This window comes from Homarus americanus, unplaced genomic scaffold, assembly GCF_018991925.1.
Source record: "Homarus americanus isolate GMGI-L3 unplaced genomic scaffold, GMGI_Hamer_2.0 scaffold51476, whole genome shotgun sequence".
Classification (NCBI taxonomy): domain Eukaryota; kingdom Metazoa; phylum Arthropoda; class Malacostraca; order Decapoda; family Nephropidae; genus Homarus; species Homarus americanus.
In genome coordinates, this window is record NW_024736148.1 from 3,334,906 (window position 1) to 3,359,643 (window position 24,738).

General features: G+C 44.1%; 1 protein-coding gene across 3 annotated transcripts in view; it reads left to right on the forward strand.

Moving 5' to 3' along the window:
* Positions 1-14,801: 14,801 nt before the first annotated feature.
* The window catches only part of LOC121872051 (phosphatidylinositol transfer protein alpha isoform-like), a 55,759-nt gene continuing 45,822 nt past the window's right edge, over positions 14,802-24,738 (forward strand). For all 3 annotated transcript variants that reach the window (XM_042374723.1, XM_042374721.1, XM_042374722.1), the window contains exon 1: positions 14,802-14,887. In XM_042374723.1, coding sequence (XP_042230657.1) covers positions 14,871-14,887 — 17 coding nt within the window. In that variant the 5' untranslated portion in view covers positions 14,802-14,870. The remainder of the gene's footprint in view (positions 14,888-24,738) is intronic.

Genomic DNA, 24,738 nt, shown 5'->3' on the forward strand with positions numbered 1-24,738 from the left:
TATATATATATATATATATATATATATATATATATATATATATATATATATATATATATATATATATATATATATAATAATATGCAAGTAAATCACTGTAGGTGCGTGATCTAGCGCTTGGGAACTTCGTGTTTTTTTTTTCCTTGTTTAATATATATAATATATATATATATATATATATATATATATATATATATATATATATATATATATATATATATATATATATATATATATATTCTGATAACCACAAGGAATAGCAGCAACCTCTGTCGGTCACCTTGTAGTGGATACCTAATCTTCAACTACTACTGCCGTTTGTCGCTGACTAGCCGACCCCTCTTCAAATTCCCCAGCTTACGCCTCATGGTTTACTAACGTCGGCAACCAGCGCCGCCTAACACAGCGGAGGTCAACTATCAAGCCACGCCTACCCCCGCTATATAAGACCTCACCCCGCCGTGACCTGCCCTTCAATTCAATTTCAATTTCAATTGTTTATTCCTTGACAGAGGAAGCGGGATCCTAGTGCTGTCACTAGGTACCCCTGTACAATAACACCAGAAGCATCTGGCAAGTGTGACAAGTATATACAGAATAAATATTATAAAGGGGCTTACTAAAGCCTAAGGAAGGAAGGATATTCCTTAAACACATAATCAATGTTATTTACATAATATCTGGCCAGTATGGGGAGGATCATCGTGTCTCCGTCAGGAGGCCGTGGAGGGGTGGTCCAGCAGGCGTCACGGAAGCGTTGTGTGTGGGGACATCTTAGGAGGTAGTGGGTAAGGGTGCGGCTGTCGGGTCTTCTGCATAATGCACAAGAGCGTTGCTCAGGGGATGCGGGGATACCAATCTCCCAAGCAAAGTCATACCCAATGATGATACGGGCAGCAATCACGTCCCCTTTCCGCGACCCTTTCCCGTAGACGTACGAGAGGTCAGGAAGTTTATGGAGGACATCGTACCAGGTGGGCGGGGAGTCCAGGGGGATGGCTGCTTCCCGAGCTTCTCTCTGTTTGTGTCGAATTTGGGTCCTAATCTGTAAAAGTGTTCGAGGAACAACGTAGTCAGGTGTGGCCTTGTTGCAGCCAATCTTGGCAAGGCCATCTGCTGCCTCATTCCCCAAGATACCGACATGACTGGGTATCCATAGGAATGTCACAGGACGGCCTGCATCCTGAAGTGTGGATGTTAACCCTCGTATTAGGAGGATGAGGTCCTTATTTTCCCCTGATCCAAATGCGATCTCGTCGAGAGCAGACCTGGAATCGCAGCAGACAAGCAAGGGGCAGAAACCATCTGCTTCTTCCTCAGCAAGAAGGGCAGCAAGGAGGGCTATTAGTTCAGCCTGAGTGGAGGATGGCCCGTCAGAAACTCTGAGAGACAGTTTGATAGGCTCAGGGGCATCAGGACGGGAGATGTAGACACCAGCCTTGGCCCGACCTGTAGCGGGGTCAACAGAACCATCAGTGTGGAGGACGACCCTACCTGGGGATCAGTGGGCTATCCTGGAGAGGTGGTATTTGTAGAGAATAACAGGGTTCACCTGGGATTTCGGGAGCGGTCCACTGAGGGCAATCACTTCAGGTTGAAAATCCAGCCAGGGAGAAGGAGACAAACCAACAGCAGGGGTGACAACAATATCAGGCAGGAGGTCGTGTTCCTGAAGGGCTCGGATGAGTGACCCTCGCCACTGTCTTGTAGATGGAGGTCGGCCTCGGACAGCAGGAGTCAAGTTGGCTTGGTCATAGTTGCCCCGAGGATCCCGTAGAATGGAAATGGCAGGTTTTAGGTAAAACTCCTGGACACAATCCTGTAAGGGGGAAAGACCAAGTTCGGTATATAGAGAAGTAGAGCGTGTCCACTGAGGAGCCCCAAGGATGATACGAGCAGCTTTCCTCTGGATAACTTCGAGACGGTTGACAGCAGTCCAACTAATGCTGACGAGGGCAGGGGCGGCGTAGTCGACACAGGAACGGACAAAGGACTTGTACATGGTGAGAAGTACAGGGATGGTGGCACCAAGGGAACCCCTGCACATGGTAGAGAGGGGAGCGAGACGCCGAAAGCATATGTCTCGAAGATAGTGGACTTCAGGGATCTGACAATGTGTGCGAGTTACATACACACCCAGGTATTTTGTCTCATTAACCCAGTCCAAGGGCGTTCCTGTGTACTGCGCACATCATTGTCATCCCTAAAAATCCCATTTAATTCATATTACGCTATATAACATTCAAATGCACCGCGCTTGTAGAACCTCAGAAAACGGGAAACATTGATAAAGGACAACTCACCTACTCAATGTTCCTAGACCATGTGTTGTATTGTACCCAGGTACAGTTATATCATATTAAGTGTATGTATTCATAGCATTAAGGATCACTCAGGGTATGCATAAGATGAATGTTAAAGTCCAGTTGAGCCGGACTAGTGTACTGTAAGACTAAGTGTGGACCAGGGTTTGAAGGTCTTACTATTTACGTCTGTGAGCGTGTAGCGAACATAACTCCAACAGATATCATATGAAAATACATGAGAACAATGATCTGGAAAAAGGATAAATGTATCAGAACTATGTGAGGTGTTGACAGTGATCCAGAAACTATACTTGAAAGGAAATATCGTGTATGCGTCGGTATGAATTTAATACACCTCGTAGCCTCACGTGACATATACCCACGACAGGTACAGTGATCAGAGAATCTTATGTCTGTGTTCAAATTGTGCAATGTGTGAGAGGAGGATCCCTCATTACAGTTTTAAGTGAAGTTGATACACCCCCGCCATGAACATTCAGCCTTTGTTTCAAGGCGTGTCATGTACCCCCCTCAGATGCCACATTGATATTATAATCCCATGAATTTACTCAAGCACTAGCAAACCAAGACCTTACCTTAGTGTGTAATTTAGGATTAAAATATGTGTTTATAAGACATGAGTGACAATATACCGAAAAGTGTTCAGGTGAGAACCATAAGAAACAAAAGTGTAAATTGAGGATTGGAAACTGTAGGCTATGTGATGAGGAGCGGCGGGGCACTGCCCTCAGTCTTCCTCGTTCTACCGTCACCTCAGGTCAGTGTCCTAGCGGGCTATATCCCGCCCTATAATTAAGGTTGATAAATAGAAGTTACTACAGTTTAAAGCTTTGCCGGATATATAAGTGTGATAGGAATGGGTTAAGGGGTGGGATAACCGCCCGTCAGGCATTATTTCTCAGTCTTCCTCGTTCTACCGTCACCTCAGGTGCCATGTGGTCGGAGTACCTTGCCGCCCGGCCGCCATTATCCCTTTGAGCGTCACAACAGGTGGTGACTACTCCCCGCTATGCCAATCCACTGTGAACCTGTGGATTTCCAGCGCACCACTCCAAATGAATAGTCACAACTAAGGAGACCGTGAGAAACTCTGCGGTCGTCACTTGGAGCGACCTATAATACCAGGCGTAGAAATAGTGCTGGTATGTCTCTAGGTGAAGCCCTCGTCTTTACCCACCGAGGGCGGTGTGCGAACGAGGTGCCTGTTGTGTATACCTAAAAGTCACAAGGAGTCACATACTTGCAGGTATGGAGTGTAACAGGTGTGTTGAGATGGTGCTACTATGTATGATAACCGACGGTACTAGATCCCATACAGGTGGAGCAGTCTGATGTGTTAAGGGATATTGTAAGAAGGAACGACTGAGGTACGGTGGTCACAGATTGGTATGCAATAAATAGGTGGATAACACGCCATCAATGTAAGAGTCTGGGGCCCATCTGGGTAACCACATTTCCGTTGTTCTTCTGAGGAAGGCCAATTCATGTATATGTTTTTTACCAGTGTGTTTGATAAGGAATAAATCAAGTAAGACATGTTATGGTTTCACCCTTCTTTACCCTTATCGATCTGGTCAATGGAAAACCTAACCCAATGCCTAGTCCACTCTGCCCGCTACCTAACGAGCTACATGCTGTCCAGAGGGGGTCTGGTGGCAGCGACCCTTAGGAATTAAGATTAGAGTTATGTTATCCCCTTAGACTTAGTGACCCCAGAATCTGGCAGTATAGCCTGGCGGTCCTCGCTCCCGCCAGCGAGCATGGTGACCCACCAGCTGTCCTTCTCTGAGCTTCCTCACCAACCAACTCTCATTCTGGCCCATCTTCCTGAACAAGCAACACCTCCTCCAGCAAGCTCCTAGCTGTTAACATTTATTCAACCAGGAGGCCAGCAACAGGCAACATCTTCTCTAACGAAGCTCCTGCACATCTACCTCCTTCAACACGCTACTCACCGAACGTCTTCTACTGAGCAGCTCCCCACCACACGGCACCTCCAGCACCAGACTGTCTTCATATAACTTATATATTATACAAGAAAACCACATTCGAGTTTCCTTCCATCCTGAGTGCTAGACAACATTAATATCTCGATACCCCTACAATATATATATATATATATATATATATATATATATATATATATATATATATATATATATATATATATATATATATATATATATATATATATATATATATATATATATATATGCTAGGGATGGGGTGCATCTGTCTAGGGATGGAGTAACAACCCTGGCTGGGACTCTCGAAAGGGCAGTCCAAAAGATGTCGAAGTCTTTAAACTGCTAGGGGAACATGTGAGCACGGGGGTGGAGGAGACTGCAGTGGGAGCGGGTAAACAAAGTGAAAGGTTACAGGGAAATAGTGTTAGGAATGATGACAAAACTAAATTAGACAGCGAGTTAGAACCTAAACGCGGCAAAGGGAGGACTCAGAACACGACTAACTTAAATGTCTACTACGTGAACAGTAGAAGTATGAGAAACAAAATGGATGATATTCGGGCCTTGGTATGTACCGAAAAAATCGATATAATAGCATTCACTGAAACATGGATCAACCTAGACACACGTGAGTTAACTGTTGAATACCAAATTGCAGGTTACAAATTATTCCATACCTATAGGCAGATAAGGAAAGGAGGCGGAGTAGCAATCTATGTCAGGGATAATCTGAAATATGAAATAAATAAGGAAATAAAAACTGAGCGAAATACAGACAAGATTTGGATAGAATTAATCGCAGTCGGATTTCACTATGGCATCGTTGTTCATCTGGTATCTGGTTTCTCAGTATAGGAGATGTAAACAGGGAAACCAGATACCAGATGAACAACGATGCCATAGAGAAATCCGACTGCGAGAGAGATTTAGGAGTAATGATAAGTAGGAACTGTTAGGTTCTGAATAATAAGTTCTATATACAGGAGCGAACACAAACACCTGTATAGTTTTGTAGGTTCAATTTACTGGATAAGAGATATGTACACAGAGGGAGGTAGCGCTCCTCAGCTAGGCTCCTTGTCAACTGCTATAGACGACGTATGGCAAGTGAGACATTAGCAGCTTCCATATGTCGCCAGGCACATTAATTAAGCATGTGGGATATCTTAAGTATATTGCCACACACTGCTAGCTAGGCTGAATAAATAGTACATAAATGGAGCACATACATAATATACATACATAATATATAATCCAGCATACATAATATACATACACCTCCCTCCCCCCCTATACGCTCATAGCAAAGTCTTGAGCGGACCTTTTCTTCTGGATCCGTTCTGAGCGTCGAGGGACTTCATCACTGGGAAGGGTATGGGACTCAACACTGGTGGCGGGGCCAGCAGAAGGCATTGTTACGGGGCGGAGAAAACGGCGGTTCCTCCACCACACACGACCACTGGGTAACCGCACCTGGTAGTCCCGTGACCTACCGAGACCCATGACTACGCCTACTTTGTCCCAACGTAGGGAGGTCGGGTCCTGAACACGGACTTGGGTGCCGACACTCAACCTGGGGAGAGAACGGGCGTGGTCGTTGTAGCGGGCGACGACGTCCTGAACACGTTCGGCGGCTCGGCGATCACAATCCTCTGTCTTGGCCTGCCACTCCTTGGAGAAGGATTGAGGGTGAGCAGGGACACAAGAACGAAGGGGGCGTCCATACAAAACCTGGGCAGGGGAGCGTCCGGTGTAGTTAGGTGTGTTGCGGAGTTCAAGAAGACCCCGGTCGAAGGCCTCGCAGTCAATGTTCCCAGAAGGGGCCACCTTAAGGATGAGGTGCTTCAGGGATTTGACAGCAGCCTCAGCGTGGCCGTTGGACTGCGGGTAATGGGGCGATGACAACACATGCCGGACTCCCCATCGGTCAAGGAACACAGCAAAGTCCCGGCTTGTGAACTGAGGCCCTCCGTCGGTTCGCAGGCGCACAGGAACGCCCACGTCACGGAAGTAGTGGCGGAACTTGCTGATGGTGGCGGCAGACGTCGTGTCATTACCGCACTTGATGACAACCGGCCAACCAGAGAGACGGTCGATGATAACAAGGAAGGACTTTCCTGACACAGAGAAAAAGTCGGCTGACACAGACTCAAAGGGGCGGGTGGGGTTGTCGTCACTCATGAAGGGTTCCTGCTGCTGGCTGGGTTGTAATACTTGGCAGGGCTCACACGCACGGACAACATTGGAGATGTCGGAGTTGATGCCGGGCCAGAACACAGTCTGTCGTGCACGTCGTTTGGTGGCCTCAGCTCCACGGTGACTGTCGTGAAGGCGAGCCAAGGCGTGGGGACGTGATGCAGCAGGGACAACTACACGTGCTCCGTACAGAACAAGGTCTCCGTCGCAGTAGAGTTCATCGCGGAGTTTCCAATACGGGAGCAGGGTGTTGTGAAGATCGTAGCGGTTGCTAGGAAATCCATTCCTCACACACTCGACAAGTCGGACGTAGGAAGGGTCATCTCGGGCCGCTGTTCGAAGGTCCTCCATTGCCTTGTCGTCATCTGGTGACAGGTCCGAACGAAGGGATTGGACGGCATGGAGAGTGACCACAGTCCTGACGGAAAGAGCGAGGTCGGCGTCGAGCACATGGTCTTCTGGAGTAGGGCGGCTGACAGGAGAGCGGGATAAGGCATCAGGGATGCAGAGCTCCTTACCAGCACGCCACACTGCTGTGAAGATGTACGCCGAGAGCTTCTCTTTCAGACGCTGGAGGCGAGGGTTCTCAACGGCGTCTAGCGTGTAGTGGTTGAGGATCGGGACAAGCGGGCGATGGTCGGTCACTAGGTGAAAGTGTTGCAGGCCTATGAGGTAAAACCTGCACTTGGACATCGCCCAAACCACAGCCAACAGCTCCAACTCAATAGTGGCGTAGCGCGTCTCAGTGTCAGAGAGGAAACGCGAGCCACACTGGACGAGCCGGAACTGCCCTCCACCATGATCCTGCAGTAGGGCGTATCCCACGCCATACAAGCGTGAGGCATCTGTCTGCAGAACTGTCGGCAAGGCTGGGTCAAACGTGGCGAGGACAGGTGGACGAGACAGGGCCTGTTTCACTTGCTGGAAGGCCTTGTCGTGGTCGGGGGTCCACAGGAATGTCCTCTTGGGGCTCATCAGGGGGCGAAGTGGTTGAGCAGCTGCGGAGATGTCCGACGAAAACTCTGCTAACTGGTTGACGAGACCGATGAAGGACCTCAAGTCGGTAAGGTTAGCAGGGGTGGGAAAATCCGTGATGGCGCGGACCTTTTCCGGGTCAGCTGCGATACCATTCCCTGAAAGGGTGTACCCACAAAAGTCAACTGAAGAGCTGGCCAGAACGAACTTGTCGGCATTTAGGGTAATGCAGTGCTTCCGGCACCGGTTGAGTACCTCGTAGATACGGCGGAGGTGATCCATGTAATCCTCGTCGTACACGAGTATGTCGTCGACCACTTTCACGCAGTTTGCCAGATCTTGTAGAGCCATATCACCTCGAAGACAGAAAGCGTCTCCTGTAGCGGCGAATCCCATGGGGCCACAGCAATAACTGTAACGTCCATGCGGGGTGATGAAAGTTGTGAGTGGTCGGTCTTCTTCGGCAAGCTCTATCTGCCAGTATGCACACAGGGCATCCATCGTCGTGAAGAAGCGCGCCTTCGGGTTCACACTGCGTATAGCTGCAAAGGGCGTGGGAGAAGGGTGCGCAGGACGAGACACCTGGCTGTTGAGCTTGGAGAGGTCAGTGGTGATCCGAACACCACCTTTAGGTTTTGCGACGACAACCATAGGGTGACACCATGGAGACGGGTCATCGCCGGTTGGTGCAATAATTTCTTGGGCGACCATGGAGTCCAGCTCGTTTTTGACCGCCTCGCGGAAGGCCAGGGGAACCAGTCGAGGGGTGTAAATAGCGAAGGGCTTCGCGTCGTCCCTCAGGTGGATCCTCATGGGGGGACCTACCATCTTCTTGAGAGGCTTGGATTCTAGAGCGGACTTGGTCACCAGAACGTCGCTGAATTCCTTCAGGAAGTACTTCCGAGCATCCGAAGGAGAGGTGTCACTGGCAAGAGGCAGGGGTAGGGCGGCAGCAGGGTCGTTGCTGCTCCCTTTTTGCACCCTGTTGGCGTGTTTTACCTCAAGAATAGGTTTGGGGAAGTCCTGGGAGATGATGGCCAACTCTTGACAATGTCTGTAGGACAGCAAAGGAGTCGGGACACCGTTATGCACATCAATCCAGGCTTGACACGACCTGCTGCCAAAGGTGACTTGTGCTTGGAGTGAACCCAGGGCCGGGGTCATCTGTGAACCATCTGCCATAAAGCGGAGATCCTTGGGGGGCGGTCCTAGATCACTTGGAGAGAGCCCCAAGCATTGCAAATGCTGGGGACCGATGACTGTAGCATCAGCGCCGGTGTCAGGCAACATCTGAAGACGGGATGACACACTGCCGTAGGTCACGATGACGCTGATGTACTGGGGGACTTTGGTCCTGGGATGCGAGGAGTACACCCTCCTAATATGGGTCGGGCTTTGTCCAGGGTCGTCGTGCCTCTGATTTGGCGACTGTGGGCGGCCCTCACTGGTGGAAGGGCGCTGAAGCTTCCGCCGACGCTGTCCCTTGGGTTTGTTGGAAGGGCAACACTTGTCATAGTGGCCCAGACGACCGCACACATTGCACTGGACGCGTTTGGCTGGGCACCGTACTGTGAGTGACCAGTGGCCCTTACGGTCACAACTGTTGCAGGTAGACTCAGCAGCTGGACACACCTGTGTTCCGTGCTGCTTACCACAGTTGTTACAAAATGAACCGGGCGTGGACGTGGTGGGCGAAGGCGTAGGAGCAGACTTCTTGTCCTTCTTGTACCGGGACACAGCGCGTACAGCTGTAGGGGGAGCTCGGATGGCAGAGGTGGCACACCTGGCAGCCTCATAGGAGCGACATATCGTCAACACATCCTTGAGAGAAGAGGAAGAGTCGAGGGAGGTGAGGCGTTGGACAAGTTCCTCGTCCTTAACACCCATCAGGATCACCTGCTTCAACTGGGTCTCCTCGCACTGCTGGTGGTGGCCTAGACATATATCTACCTCTTCCGAGGCTCCCTTAAGACGTACATAAAAGGCGTCAAAAGACTCACCCTCCATCTGTCTGCAGCTAAACAATTCCCTCCTGCGCAGAGCTTCATTCTGCTGTCCTTTGATGTGCCGTTGTAGAATGTCCAGTACCTCCTCTACAGACAACGAAGAGGTCGGAGGTACCTGCAACGTATGTTCCAAGACACGCTGAATTTCCAAGGACAGGCACATACGCAGCTGGATGAGTTGTTTAGGCTGTGACAAACTCTGGAGATCCACCATTGTAGAATAATCAGTCCACCGTCGCCGCCATTCACGAAAAGTCTGGAAATTCACATCAGGCTTCAAGATGGGCGGTGTTTGAGCTGCTGCTTTAGGTGGGGCTGGGGGGCGTGAAGGAAGCATGGATGAGGTATCTGAACCAGTCAGTACCGAGGCAGTGTTAGAGCCAGGGGCTTGGTTAACAGTGAGGCGAGATATCAAGGCTTCAAACCGTGCACTGTCTTCCAATCTCCGTTGGTGGTCTCTCTCTGCCTCTGCTTGCCTTCTGTGTTCATCCGCCACACGTCTGTGAGCTTCATCCTCGCGTCTTTCATCTCTCATAAACTTCAGTAAAGCAATTATCTCTGGAGACAACGCTGAATATTGAGGTGAAGGGCTGCGCGATGTTGTGGGGGCTGGAGCGTCGTGGCCGGCCTGGTCATCCATCTCTGCGGGACTATCATCCGCTTGACTCATCCAGGCGCTGGGTCCACGGCTACGTAAGGCATGAGACATAACTACTTCATCTGTGTACTGTGTCTTAAATCAGTGTTGACCGGTCAGCCCGTCGTATCAACAAGATTTCAGACAAAAAAATTAATTAAATACACAGATAAGTAGGTTATATATATAAAATATATATAAGAGAGCCGCGCGGTCAGCGAGTGTTAGTACATGTATGTGTGTGTGTGTGTCCCGGGCAGGCAGAGCGTCTCGCCCCAGCTGTGAGGGGGGGTGGAGGCGGCGCTGTGAGGGGGGGTTGGAGACAGCGAGGAGCTCAGTCACCCTCTGGAAACGGTCAGAGAAGGGTGCACTGAACTCTACTCCCCACAAATGCCCAGAACATGCCGTATACCTTGGAAATCCTTTAAAACAAGGTCACACATGAATGGCACGAAACACACAATGCACTAAACACTTCACAGAAAATCACTGTCACTGACACTGCTCAAAGTTGCTAAATTCTTCGAGGACGGATGGCGGCGGTTGACACAGGGCAGGAGTCCATAAGCCGGCTTTCCACAAACTTTGCACTATCACTCGTAATTGTCCAGTAAAACTACGCACTGCGCCATGTTAGGTTCTGAATAATAAGTTCTATATACAGGAGCGAACACAAACACCTGTATAGTTTTGTAGGTTCAATTTACTGGATAAGAGATATGTACACAGAGGGAGGTAGCGCTCCTCAGCTAGGCTCCTTGTCAACTGCTATAGACGACGTATGGCAAGTGAGACATTAGCAGCTTCCATATGTCGCCAGGCACATTAATTAAGCATGTGGGATATCTTAAGTATATTGCCACACACTGCTAGCTAGGCTGAATAAATAGTACATAAATGGAGCACATACATAATATACATACATAATATATAATCCAGCATACATAATATACATACAGGAACCTTAAGCCAAGTAAACAATGTGTTTTTGCTCGTAACAAGGCTAATAAAGTACTTGGGTTCATACAAAGGAGTGTTAGTTACAAGACTAGCGAGGTCATCCTAAAACTGTATCTTGCTCTTGTGAGACCACACCTGGATTATGCAGTTCAGTTCTGGTCACCGTATTACAGAATGGATATAGAATCCTTGGAAAGAATTCAGAGGAGAATGACAAGACTAATCCCGGGCATTAGGAACCTTGAGTATAGAGACAGGTTAAAGCATCTTAATTTGCACTCCCTCGAGAGACGTAGAGCGAGGGGCGACCTGATAGAGGTGTATAAGTGGAAGCAGGGCTAAACAAAGGGGACATTACAAAGGTACTCAAACTATCCAACCAGGAGCGAACTCGTAACAATGGTTTTAAATTAGACAAATTTAGATTTAGGCGTGAAATAGGTAAACACTGGTTTGGAAACAGAGTAGTGGATGAATGGAACAAGTTACCAAATATCATCATTAACTCGAATACGCTGAATTGCTTCAAACATAGGTTGGATGCTCATATGAGCAATAGGGGTTGGGTGTAAACGGGACTGCCCAGTATGGGCCAATAGGCCCGCTGCAGTTTCCTCCATTCTTATGTTCTTATGTAATCGACGGTAGGGATAAATTAATAACAGGAGTAATATATAGACCTTCCAATCTTGATAGAGTTAATGAGCGACTTATCTGGGATGAAATGCGCAGGGCTTCCATACACAACAAAGTCTGTATAGTAGACGACTTTAACCTTGGCCAAATAGATTGGATTGACCTTACGGGTAACTCAGAATCAGAGGATTTTCTTGAAACGATCCAAGACTCTTTCCTAAGTCAACATATAACCGAACCCACTCGGGGTAATAATATACTCGATTTAGTTCTGTCTAACAGAGAAAACCTCATTAGTAATGTCGAGGTAGGGAACGAACTTGCAAAGAGAGATCACAAAGAAATTAGATTCCAGTTAGATTTTCAGGGCAGCCGTAAAGAAAATTCCACAGAAGTCCCAGATTTCAGAAGGGCAAACTTTGATAGTTTGAAGAGGCAGTTGAGAGAAGGGGCATCACGCTTGAGAGTGAACTACATGGACCTAACGGTTGAAACCGACCTCATAACGAGATCTGAGGTTGCCGAGTTCCACAATTTAAATAATGAGTTACTTAATGCACAAAGGCAGAACATACCATACAAGAAACTCAGATCAAACAACAATGACCCTAAATGGATAAATAATTATTTAAAGAACATTATTGGTCAAAGGAAGGCTATAGGTAGGAGGATAAATAGTGGCGAAATTTACCTCCGGGATTATTATAAGGTATTGGCCGGTAGGGTTAAGACCGAGATAAGGAAAGCAAAGAGGAATAATGAGCTGAGGATAGCAAGGGAGGCAAAGACAAACCCCAAGGGATTCCATCAAATGTATCAAACTAAAACACGAGAAAAGATTGGGCCAATACAGTCAGATACCGGCGAGCTAGCTGATAACGACGGATAAATGAGCAATAATCTGAATAAATATTTTTCAACAGTTTTCACCACCGAAAACTAAAACATGATACCCGAGGCACTGGCTTTATTCAGAGATAGTGAAGAAAATAAATTAAGCAAGATAGTAGTGACTAGTAACGATGTTAGTAAACAAATAGACAAACTAAAGCCTAATAAGTCACCTGGTCCCGATGAGATATTTGCCAGAGTATTAAAGGAATGTAAGGAAGAGCTTAGTATTCCCTTAGCAAAGTTGTTTAACAGGTGTAGTACCAGAATCCTGGAGGATAGCGAATGTAATACCGATTTTCAAGAAGGGGGATAGATCACTATCCTCTAACTACCGTCCAATCAGTCTAACATCAATTGTAGGCAAATTACTGGAAGCAATCATTTCAAACTCTATTCGAAACCACCTGGAGAAGCACAAATTGATCAATGATTCCCAGCATGGCTTCACAAGTAGGCGTTCATGTTTAACTAATCTATTAACATTCTTTTCATCAGTTTTAGAATGGGTGGACGAGGGGCACAATTATGATGTGGTATATCTCGACTTTAGCAAAGTCTTCGACAGAGTCCCCCACGAAAGACTAATAAGAAAGGTAGAAGCTCATGGCATTAAAGGTAATATTCTAAAATGGATTAGGGCGTGGTTACAGGACGGGAAACAGAGAGTGAGCATTAACGGCACTAATTCCCATTGGAGCAACGTCACTAGTGGAGTTCCCCAAGGCTCAGCACTTGGACCATTATAAGTAAATTTGCTGATGACACTAAAATAGGACGTGTAATTAAATCCACAGAGTAGTGGATGAATGGAAGTTACCAAATATCAACATTAACTAGAATGCTCTGGATAGCTTCAAACATAGGTTGGATGCTTATATGAGCAATGGGGGATGGGTGTAAACGGGACTGCCCAGTATGGGCCAATAGGCTCGATGCAGTTTCCTCCATTATTTTATATATATATATATATATATATATATATATATATATATATATATATATATATATATATATATATATATATATATATACACACACATGATAACCACCAAAGTGATACGGGTAATCCCCATTAGAGGTTCACTGCGCCATAAGCTCGTTGAACAGGCTTTGTGTGAAATATAACATTGTCTAGGACTGCTTTTAGTATCCTGGTGGTCTAGAGGTAGCGTTCCCCGGTCACAGTCATGGGCTCGTGGGTAATCGGTTCGAATCCTGGCGGGGTGAGGTGTTGATTGTATGTCGAAGTCCGCGTGCTTTATTCGGCTAATGAAATATATATATATATATATATATATATATATATATATATATATATATATATATATATATATATATATATACCTGTTGACTGGTTAATCTGACCTGACGGCTTACGCCACAACCGTGACCTTACCATCCATAGCGACAGTCCCATGGGGGTTGGTGGGAGTGGGTTCCTCTGACCGCATAATCTGACTCCACATATATATTTTCTGGGGCCCCGCAGTGGCTGAGTTGCCCCGGGCCCCGCACCCTCCTAGGGACGGCCCTATGTACAGTATATATATATATATATATATATATATATATATATATATATATATATATATATATATATATATATATATATATATATATATATATATATATATATATATATATATATATATTACAGCTGTGCCTCAATGTCGTACCTTAACTATTTACTTTTTCTTACCTTAAAAACAGACAAGTCATACAGCTTAATAATCTTATGCCCTACAAGTACAGTTCATTGAAGTTTCCTGGTTCAGTGATTCTAGTGGGATATTTCCTAGTGTGGGTTGCGTCATCCTGTGGATCACCTGGATTGAGTTTTAGCGGACAATATGTTCTTTCCTGTATGGTGTACATGCTGTCATCTGCGTCGCTGTTTATTAATTTATCGTATATTGTTAATGCCAAGTCCTGCCGTTTCTCTCGGGAGCATAAAAAAAATGTTTGTGGAGGTTTAGCGTGGGTGTACGACTTTGCGTGGCCGTGTGCCGGTCCTGCCGGACGTAACTAGTGTTTCTTGACGAGTCATTATAGTGAGGCGTATGACTCAACTGCTGTACGTCTGTTGATGTCGACACACCTCAAGATTGGTGGTCCACATGTACGATGCTGAACCCAAGTCCTGAGGCATACAGTTCCCTTTTCATAAAATAAGATAAGATAAGATTGTGGTAGGAATGCAGAAGGGGATCTGGCTGGCTCTGGTTTACCCGACAGTCTGTATTCGACCTGCGAAGTGTGAGGTCACGTCATCATGCTCTTCAAGGAATTGTAAGTTTACTTTCCCTACAATATTTACTGTGACGTATAAGTACGGCGTTAAGTATCCTGATTGTATAAGAGTCATTTATCACTATCAATTCAAGGAAAAGTGTATCCGGAAGTCTTGGTGGTACAGTGTTACCCCAGGATAATAATAGAGGCCATAAAAACAAACGAACTGCCCGAAGTAAGCCGATAAATAGTGAAATCACGTTTGCTGTTTGTTTTATTAGACTGAATAAACAGAGGTTATTCGGTTATACGTGACGCTAAAAAGCTAGTCTTGCGGTACGTTACCCACTTTATGATGGTTACACAATTCTGCCAGACGCTGTGGTTCAAATTTGCATAAATCTGATCGTCAAGATTCCCCTAATCGAATAGAAATTCCCAATTTCTTACTTTCGTATGTAATTAACATTTTTATTTTTTCACTCTTCACCACTCATCGGCTCGTTAACCGCTTGGGCGGTCGGTCACGTCTATGATACACACTGTTGGCAAGTACTGGGCATTCACTGGTTCCTGAATGTATCTGAAAATTCTGAACCTGCTCCAATGTTGGTCTGGTCAATGCCGTCGCAACCCTCTGGCAGATTGTTCCTTGAGTTCACATTGACGAGTTGACGGTCGGATTGTTTTCGTAAGATGGCAGGTTAATGGGAAAATAAAACGCTTAAATTCACTGTGGTAATGATATTTTTTAAATAAATTAGGCCAAAACGTGTAAAAAAAAGGGTTAAATTTGTTAAAAAGTCACGTGACTGCCAAAAAGCTGCGAGTAATACCAAAATGATACCAAAATGGGGAGAGTGATAAATTCAGACAGTGACTTTGAACACCTTCAAAGAGATCTAGATACCTTACATGAGTGGTCAGTAGACTGGCAAATGAATTTTAATACTGATAAATGCAAGGTACTACAGATAGGGAAGACGAATACAAACGTTAAGTATAAACTAGGTAACACGGAAATAGAAAACTCAGTTTGTGAAAAAGATCTAGGTGTATTTGTTAGCAACGACTTGAAACCTAGAAAACAATGTATTAGCGCGTTCGCAACAAGGCAAACAGATTCTTGGGTTCATATCAGGGTCTGTGAGTAACAGAACTGCTGACGTTATCTTGAAACTTTACCTAGCATTGGTGAGGCCACACATGGATTATGCGGTTCAGTTCTGGTGTCCTTATTATAGAATGGACATAGATTCTTTGGAGAGTACAAAGAAGAATGACAAAAATGATCCATAATATTAGAAACCTTCCATATGAAGAAAAGACTGAAAAGCTTAGGCTTACATTCATTAGAGAGGCGTGGAGTTAGGGGAGATATGATAGAGGTGTACAAGTGGGTAAGTGGGATTAACAAGGGTAAAATGGAAGATGTTCTGAAGCTCAGTAATAACGAAATAACTAGAACAAATGGCTTTAAATTAGATAAATTCCGATTCAGAAAGGATATAGGCAAGCACTGGTTTGGAAATAGAGTTGTGGATATGTGGAATAGACTACCGAGTGCTATAGTAGGATCGGGGACGCTAGGGAGCTTCAAGACGAAGTTGGATAGGCACATGGAAGTGCTGGGATGGGTGTGAAAGGGATCTGCCCTGTATGGGCCAGTCGGCCTCCTGCAGTATCCCACTTTCTTATGTTCTTATGTTATGTTCTTATGTAATTGTGACGTCATTGGTTCCCTCAAGCTGCAGAGAGGGAGCGTAGAGGCAACCAGCTGTGGTGTATGTCCATTATTAACTTGTATCCTCTTCACCACTGATCGGTTCGTTAGCCGCTTGGGCGATCGGTCACGTCTCTGTCACGCACTGATGAATTGAATTGAAAAGTGTATTTAGCCAGAAAAACCCAGATACAGAGAGGATAATAATAACAATATTAACATAGCTGGGCCAGTTGAGAACCTCAGCTCTCTTTTAGGCACCCGATATATACTATACATTTATCTCAAGGAAGTATTATGTAACATTTAGTATCATCTGGAATAGTACAATAGCATGTTGGTAATAAGAACATCTCATAATGTTACCACGGTTATCATTTCAATATATATATATATATATATATATATATATATATATATATATATATATATATATATATATATATATATATATATATATATATATATATATATATTATATATATATATATATATATATATATATATATATATATATATATATATATATATATATATATATATATATATATATATATATATATATATATATATATATATATATATATATATATATATATATTATAAGTATATACATAAATTACAGTGGAATTGAAAAACATGGGTTGTACAATACTTATCGTGCACATCCACACAATCTGGTGGGCAAGGAGGGGTGTAAAAGGGTGTATGTACAATGACCATCAACCCTGATTCCATGCAATGTGTCTTCAGGAACTTGGGTATTCAGTGTGTCAAAAAGCGTGATGTGGAAGATGCCTTGAAGCTAAAAGTATTAAGGTTGAACAAGAGGACAGAGCTGTCAGGATTATGTCTAGTTGGCAAATATGTTTATTGCAATGGTAATTTTTTGTCTATTTACATGATAATTTCCGATAAAACGGTTTTGATGGTACACTAAAAGCAGGTACTGTAAATATAATAGGTATTAAAAGAAATATTAATACATAGTGTAGGGGTATCGAGATATTAATGTCGTCTAGCACTCAGGATGGAAGGAAACTCTAATGTGGTTTTCTTGTATAATATATAAGTTATATGATAGACAGTCTGGTGCTGGAGATGCTGTGTGGTGAGGGGCTGCTTGGTAGAGACGTGCGGTGAGTAGCTTGTCGAAGGAGGTAGATGTGCAGGAGGTTCGTTAGAGAAGATGTTGCCTGTTGCTGGCCTCCTGGTTGAATGAATGCTGGACAGCTAGGAGCTTGCTGGAGGAGGTGTTGCGTGTTCAGGAAGATGGGCCAGAATGAGAGTTGGTTGGGGAGGAAGCTCAGAGAAGGACATGCTCGCTGGCGGGAGCGAGGACCGCCAGGCAGGCGAGGAGATGCGAGGGGCAGCCAGGCAGCGGCGGAGGAGGAGGTGTTGCTAGTTCAAGAAGAATGGTCTGACTGAATCTCAAGGGAGAGACAGAACTTATATACACCCAGCAGCGGCTATGAGTCATGGTGGGAAAACCCGAGAAGTAGCCGGTGACTAGTTCCGTTGCTAAGATACGGTAACATCTGGTTGGTTGCTAGGGAAGGCGGCACATTGGAATGTGATAGCAGGTGGTGGGCTGCTACGCAGTTAGTTTGTAGGGGAGACGTCCACTACAATAGACAATAGATATTTTTTAAGAGATGATTTAAAGTCTTTGCGTGGATGGGTGGGGGTAAGTTGTTCCACACCTTCACACCTTGATATTTTATGGAGGTCTGGGACTGAGAGGAGCACATGGCGGGTGGTCTTAGTAGCTCTGGGTGCCTTAAGTTGTATCTCTGATTATTCCGGAACTGGAAATAATTATTGTCAAGCAAGTGATTGATAGATTTGTAAATAAAGAGAGCACAGCAGTAGGTGTTAATATCTTCGAATTTTAACATTTTCAATTTAGCAAATTTTTCGTTTGTGTGATCTGTTTTTTTCAAGTAGGTCATTGTCCGTACAACTCTCTTTAGTGCAGTAACCAGGGATTGTGTTTTTGAAGAGCCAGAGGCCTCCATAGTGTGTGACAGTGTATCAGGTGTTGGTAAACAAGATCATGATAGATTTCTTTCATTGCTGTGAGAGTGAGTGACTGTCGAGTGTGATGCCGCACTGTTTATTGACTTTACTGTGAATGGCTTGTATGTGGTTTCTCCAGTTAAGTTTCTCATCAACAATAACTCCGAGGAATTTAGTATTTTGTTCGCGTTTGAGAAATGTATTAGCAAGGTACAGGGGGTTGGCAAGTACTAGTTATGTACTGGCTCTCTGTTATGCACTGTTGGCAAGTACTGGGCATGCACCAGCTCCTGAATGGACCTAATTCCTGAACCTGCTCCAGTGTTGGTCAAGTCTGGTCTTGAAAGAACTCACACTCGGTGCCGTCACCACACTTTCTGGCAGATTGTTCCAAGAGTTCACAACTCTCACTTCGAAAAAGTTTGCCCTCAAAGTTTTCTGGACTTGCGGCTTCTTCAATCTTGAGCGGTGGCCCCTTGTGGGACAAGCGTCCGCCAGCTCCAAGTAAGGACACTCGACTGAGTAGTGCCCCTTGAGATGCTTATACACCTCAATCAGGTCACCCCTTGCCCTCTGTAGTATAAGCCAGGTAAGTTCAGGTGCTCCAATCTCTCAGGGTAGTTGAGGTGCCGAAGTGCATTATTATGTGCTGTTTACCAGCAAAATTACAGGACTTGTGGCCATATACAATGTTAATATAAACAGGCATACCTTATTTTTAGGTTAAAATAAATTACTGCTCAAGTATCATCGTGTGTATTTACGTGTTGGGTGCGAAAATGATGCAAAAGACCGATAACTCCAACATGGAAGTTTTCATCACTGTTCTCTATTTCATGCCTGGAAAAAGTAAGTTTTCGTCATTGATGTCTATATTTAATGTTGTGGAAGGACTAGAGTACTTTAAACAATAAGACGAATTATCTCTACAGGATTTCTGTCGCAAAACATTTTTCTATTGCACAAGAAAATACAGGTCATATGTTAGGTTAGGTTAGGTTAAGTATGATAAGTTATAATATAATTTATTGCGACAATCAATAATGCCCAAAATAAACACATCCCTAAAAGAAAATTCAGATCGATACGGAACCAACCAAAATGGATGAATAATAGACTCTTAGATCTTCTAGGGAAAAAGAAAGGAGTATATAGAAAAGTTAAGAAAGGCGAAAATCACTTACTTGGTTACTATCAGAAGCTAACAAGACAGGTAAAAACAGAAATTAGGAAAGCAAAGAGAAATTATGAAATCAAGGTAGCAAACGAATCGAAAAATAACCCCAAAGCTTTTTATCAACTGTATAAATCAAAGGTTAGAGATACAATAGGTCCCCTTAAAACTACGACAGGAGAAATGACTGATGATGAGTTAGAAATGTGTAGTACGTTAAATAGTCATTTTCGCTCCGTATTCACAAATGAAAACCTAGCACAGTTTCCAGAAGTTCATAAGGTATATAACGACAGTATAGAAAATATGTTGATGAATATCAATATTACTAGTAATGATGTGCTTAAAGTAATTAACAAACTGAAGCCTCATAAATCGCCTGGTCCAGACGAGGTATATGCTAGAATATTAAAAGAATGTAGAGATGAGTTGAGTAATCCATTAGCAGTTTTATTTAATAAGTCATTAGAATCGGGCCTAGTGCCAGAAGCTTGGAAACTTGCAAATGTAGTTCCGATTTTCAAAAAGGGTGATAAATCAATAGCATCAAATTACCGTCCCATTAGTCTCACGTCAATCATAGGCAAGTTGCTAGAGTCAATTATTGCTACAAAATCAGAAGCCACCTTGAAACATTCAACTTAATTCATTCTTCTCAGCACGGGTTCACCCAGGGACGTTCTTGTCTCACAAATTTGCTTAGCTTTTTCTCAGAAGTATATGAAGCGGTAGATAATGATAAGTCATATGATATAATTTATTTAGATTTCAGTAAAGCATTCGATAGAGTCCCTCATGAGAGATTGATAAGGAAGGTAGAAGCACATGGAATAGGTGGATCAGTATTAAAATGGATAAGGTCATGGTTAACTGGTAGGAAACAAAGAGTCAGCATAAATGGATTAAAGTCAGACTGGGGTGCGGTCAAAAGCGGAGTTCCCCAGGGATCTGTATTAGGCCCTCTGCTGTTTGTTATATTCATTAATGATCTTGATTTAGGCATAACTAGTAGGATTAGTAAATTTGCAGATGATACCAAAATGGGGAGAGTGATAAATTCAGACAGTGACTTTGAACACCTTCAAAGAGATCTAGATACCTTACATGAGTGGTCAGTAGACTGGCAAATGAATTTTAATACTGATAAATGCAAGGTACTACAGATAGGGAAGACGAATACAAACGTTAAGTATAAACTAGGTAACACGGAAATAGAAAACTCAGTTTGTGAAAAAGATCTAGGTGTATTTGTTAGCAACGACTTGAAACCTAGAAAACAATGTATTAGCGTTCGCAACAAGGCAAACAGGATTCTTGGGTTCATATCTAGGTCTGTGAGTAAAGAACTGCTGACGTTATCTTGAAACTTTTACCTAGCATTAGTGAGGCCACACATGGATTATGCGGTTCAGTTCTGGTGTCCTTATTATAGAATGGACATAGATTCTTTGGAGAGAGTACAAAGAAGAATGACAAAAATGATCCATAATATTAGAAACCTTCCATATGAAGAAAGACTGAAAAGCTTAGGCTTACATTCATTAGAGAGGCGTAGAGTTAGGGGAGATATGATAGAGGTGTACAAGTGGGTAAGTGGGATTAACAAGGGTAAAATGGAAGATGTTCTGAAGCTCAGTAATAACGAAATAACTAGAACAAATGGCTTTAAATTAGATAAATTCCGATTCAGAAAGGATATAGGCAAGCATTGGTTTGGTAATAGAGTTGTGGATATGTGGAATAGACTACCGAGTGCTATAGTAGGATCGGGGACGCTAGGGAGCTTCAAGACGAAGTTGGATCGGCACATGGAAGTGCTGGGATGGGTGTGAAAGGGATCTGCCCTGTATGGGCCAGTCGGCCTCCTGCAGTATCCCACTTTCTTATGTTCTTATGTATATAAGTTATAAGGTTAGCTTAACATACACGGGTAAAGGGGGGGGATAGTAATGTAGCGTACTGTATGTGGCCAGTTGTCAATTCTCTTTGGTTGTCTATTATCTCTTTGTATGGGCTCACATACGTACGTACAGTAAGATATCTCACACTCAGGATGGAGGTAGTGTAGTGGATTTCTCCCCTACAAATGCTGTTTGTCGCTGAGTAGCCGGCCCCACCAATTCCCCAGTGTATGCCTCGTGGTCTAGGTCAACCAGCGCCGCCATACACCACGGGGCGGGGGTCAACTACTAAGCCACGCCAACCTCCGCTATTTAAGACCTGACCTCGTGGTGACCTGTCCTCTTTCTACCTACACCAACCAGCCAGCAACACCACACCTCCTCCGCCGCTGCCTGGGGGCCCTCGCTCCCGCCGGCGAGCATGGCGACCCACAAGCTGTCCTTCTCTGAGCGTCCTCACCAACCAGCTCTCTCTACATCACGCTTGTAACCAAGCTGCCTTCCCAGCACCAAGCTGCATTGTACATCCAATACAACATGTATATAGAGAGCACATTGTGAGTTTCCTTTCTCCATTCCATCCTGAGTGTGAACACAAATATCTCATAACCCCACAGTAGAATAGAAACTCAATGCATTTTCTGTATATATATATATATATATATATATATATATATATATATATATATATATATATATATATATATATATATATATATATATATATATATATATATATATATATATATATATATATATATTGTATGTACACGCGCAACAAAAAGTATCGGTGCATACTGTAGTGTGAACAATTTGAGACCAGTGACAATAGGAATTGGGAGAGGCGAGTTGTTCCAGCCGTATGTTGGCAGAGCCGTTATCCTGCTGAGCAGCTACTATGGCCTGGTCAAGTGAAACAAACCGTTATAAATAAGGTCGGGAAGTGATAAATAGACAGTATGAAATATGAGGAGTTCCCTGTTAACAAAATTATTTGTGATACTTGTGAATATTGCCACATTAATTTATGCTACCAAATAAACCACTCAACCTGGTTGTCCCGAGGGGTGGTGCAGCGTGGACGGCCGCTCCGAGACCTGTCGTCTGTAGCACCAGTTTCGAGGTATCGCCGAATCCACCGTACAGCGGTGTTCCTGTGGATACCAACCCGCCGGCTAATATCTGTGACGCCGAACCCTTCGTTATGAAGGGCAATAATAGCTCCTCGTTTTCCCTCTGAAGTTTCCATGTCGTCTGGCATGTGTAGATCTCTACTGCTTCATATTGCCTCTGTTTTATACCCAAGTTCACCCAGACCGAACCCTCGATCGTCATTCAGTCGACACAAAGCAACAATCCGAAAAGAAGAAACAAACACACTGATTGTCAGCCATATGGCAACACCTAGTGGGGGAGGGGGAGGTGGTTATGAGGATACACTTACCAACCTTCCCGACATACCACAGTGTATACGTTTCGTTTCGGAAGTCGTCGATCTCACCCTGCACCGATACTTTTTGGTGAGAGTGCACAGTGCAGTGCTAGAGAGTTGGTGTGTGGTGAGAAGCTTGCTCAGAGGTCCAGTTGGGTGAGGAGCTTTCTGAGGGAGCTGGTTGGTGAGGCGCTGTTGAGAGGTCATGCTGGTTCAGGAGAGTAGAGTAGAATGAGCTCCGATGATGATGATAATGCAGATAAAATGGCAATGGCTTGCCATGGGAAGGGAGAGAAGAGGTAAGGTAGAAGGAAAGTTATGAAACGGGAAGTAAAGCAGTAGAGAATAAGAGCAGGTGGGCTATCCACCTAGCAGAGACGATTTGATTGGCTGTGGTGAAGGCCGCACTAAGAGGTCGCCCGAGCTCGAGGGAACAAGGGGGGAGGAGGCTAAGCTAGCTAGCAAGGGATTGTTTGTTATTGTGTAAGTTGGAGAGGTCTACTAGGTCCTTGTGTAACTAGTAGAAAACTCTCATCTTTTATCTTATTTGCGTCAAGAAATTATTTATGCTGTGGTATATAATTGTGTAAGCTGGAGAGGTCTGCTAGGTCCTTGAGTAACTAGCAGAATACTCTCATCTTTTGTTTACTGTTTAGTGTACAATAGTTCTGGCTCTTGAGGGTTATGGAGAAGGCTTTTTGGCCACCAGTTGTGTGATCTTGTGGTGTCCTCTGTTTTTAGTCGATTATATATTTCGTCTTCCATGACTTCTAGTTTGTGCCATACTGCCTGTGCTTGGCTGTATGTTCTTATGTTCAGTGGTAAAATGTTGTATTTTTCGTGAAGCTCTTTAATTTTGGTTGTGTATGGGGGACGTTGTTTGGAGGCTCTGCGGATGGCTTTGTTTTGTGTTGCCTGGAGTTTTAATTTGTTGGTAAGGCTGATCGTGTTTAATGGTATTGGCGGGTATTCAAGATGGGGGCGGACAAGTGCTTTAAATAGGTGTAGTTGTATTTTCTCTTCCATTTTGCCGAATCTTCTTAATTTGGTAAGCTGTATTTGGGCTAGTCTATTACACTCTGTTATGTGTTTCTTTATTCCTGTTCTTGTTATTGTTACCCCCAGTATTTTTCCTTCGTTTGAGTATTGTATTTCTTCGTTGTTTACTGTGATTGGTGCTGGGTTTATCTTTGAAATGTGTATGATTTTTAGTTTCTGTGTATTAGTTTTTATTTTCCATTTCTTCTCGTAATTATTTATTTGTATTATGGCGCGAGCTGTTTTTAATGCCATCATGTGTTTGGCCTTGCCTGGATGACGGATGATCTGGGTGACATCATCAGCATATGCGATGTATTCACCGTGAATTGCTGGCGGCATGTCTGAAGTGTAGATTGTGTAAAGAGTTGGGGATAAATTACTTCCTTGTGGTACTCCACTATAACATCTGAAGCTTGGGCCTTTGTGATTGCCTATTATAATGTGTGCTTCTCTATTGTCTAAGAAATTACAGTAGAGAGGTGAAGTTGTTAGGGAGTTCTTGATTGGTTATTTTATATTTAAGTCCCAAGTGCCAGACCTTATCGAACGCTTTTGCTACGTCCCTTAAGACTATGTTGCACTGTTCTCTATTATGCATTGCGTTTGCAATACTTTTGT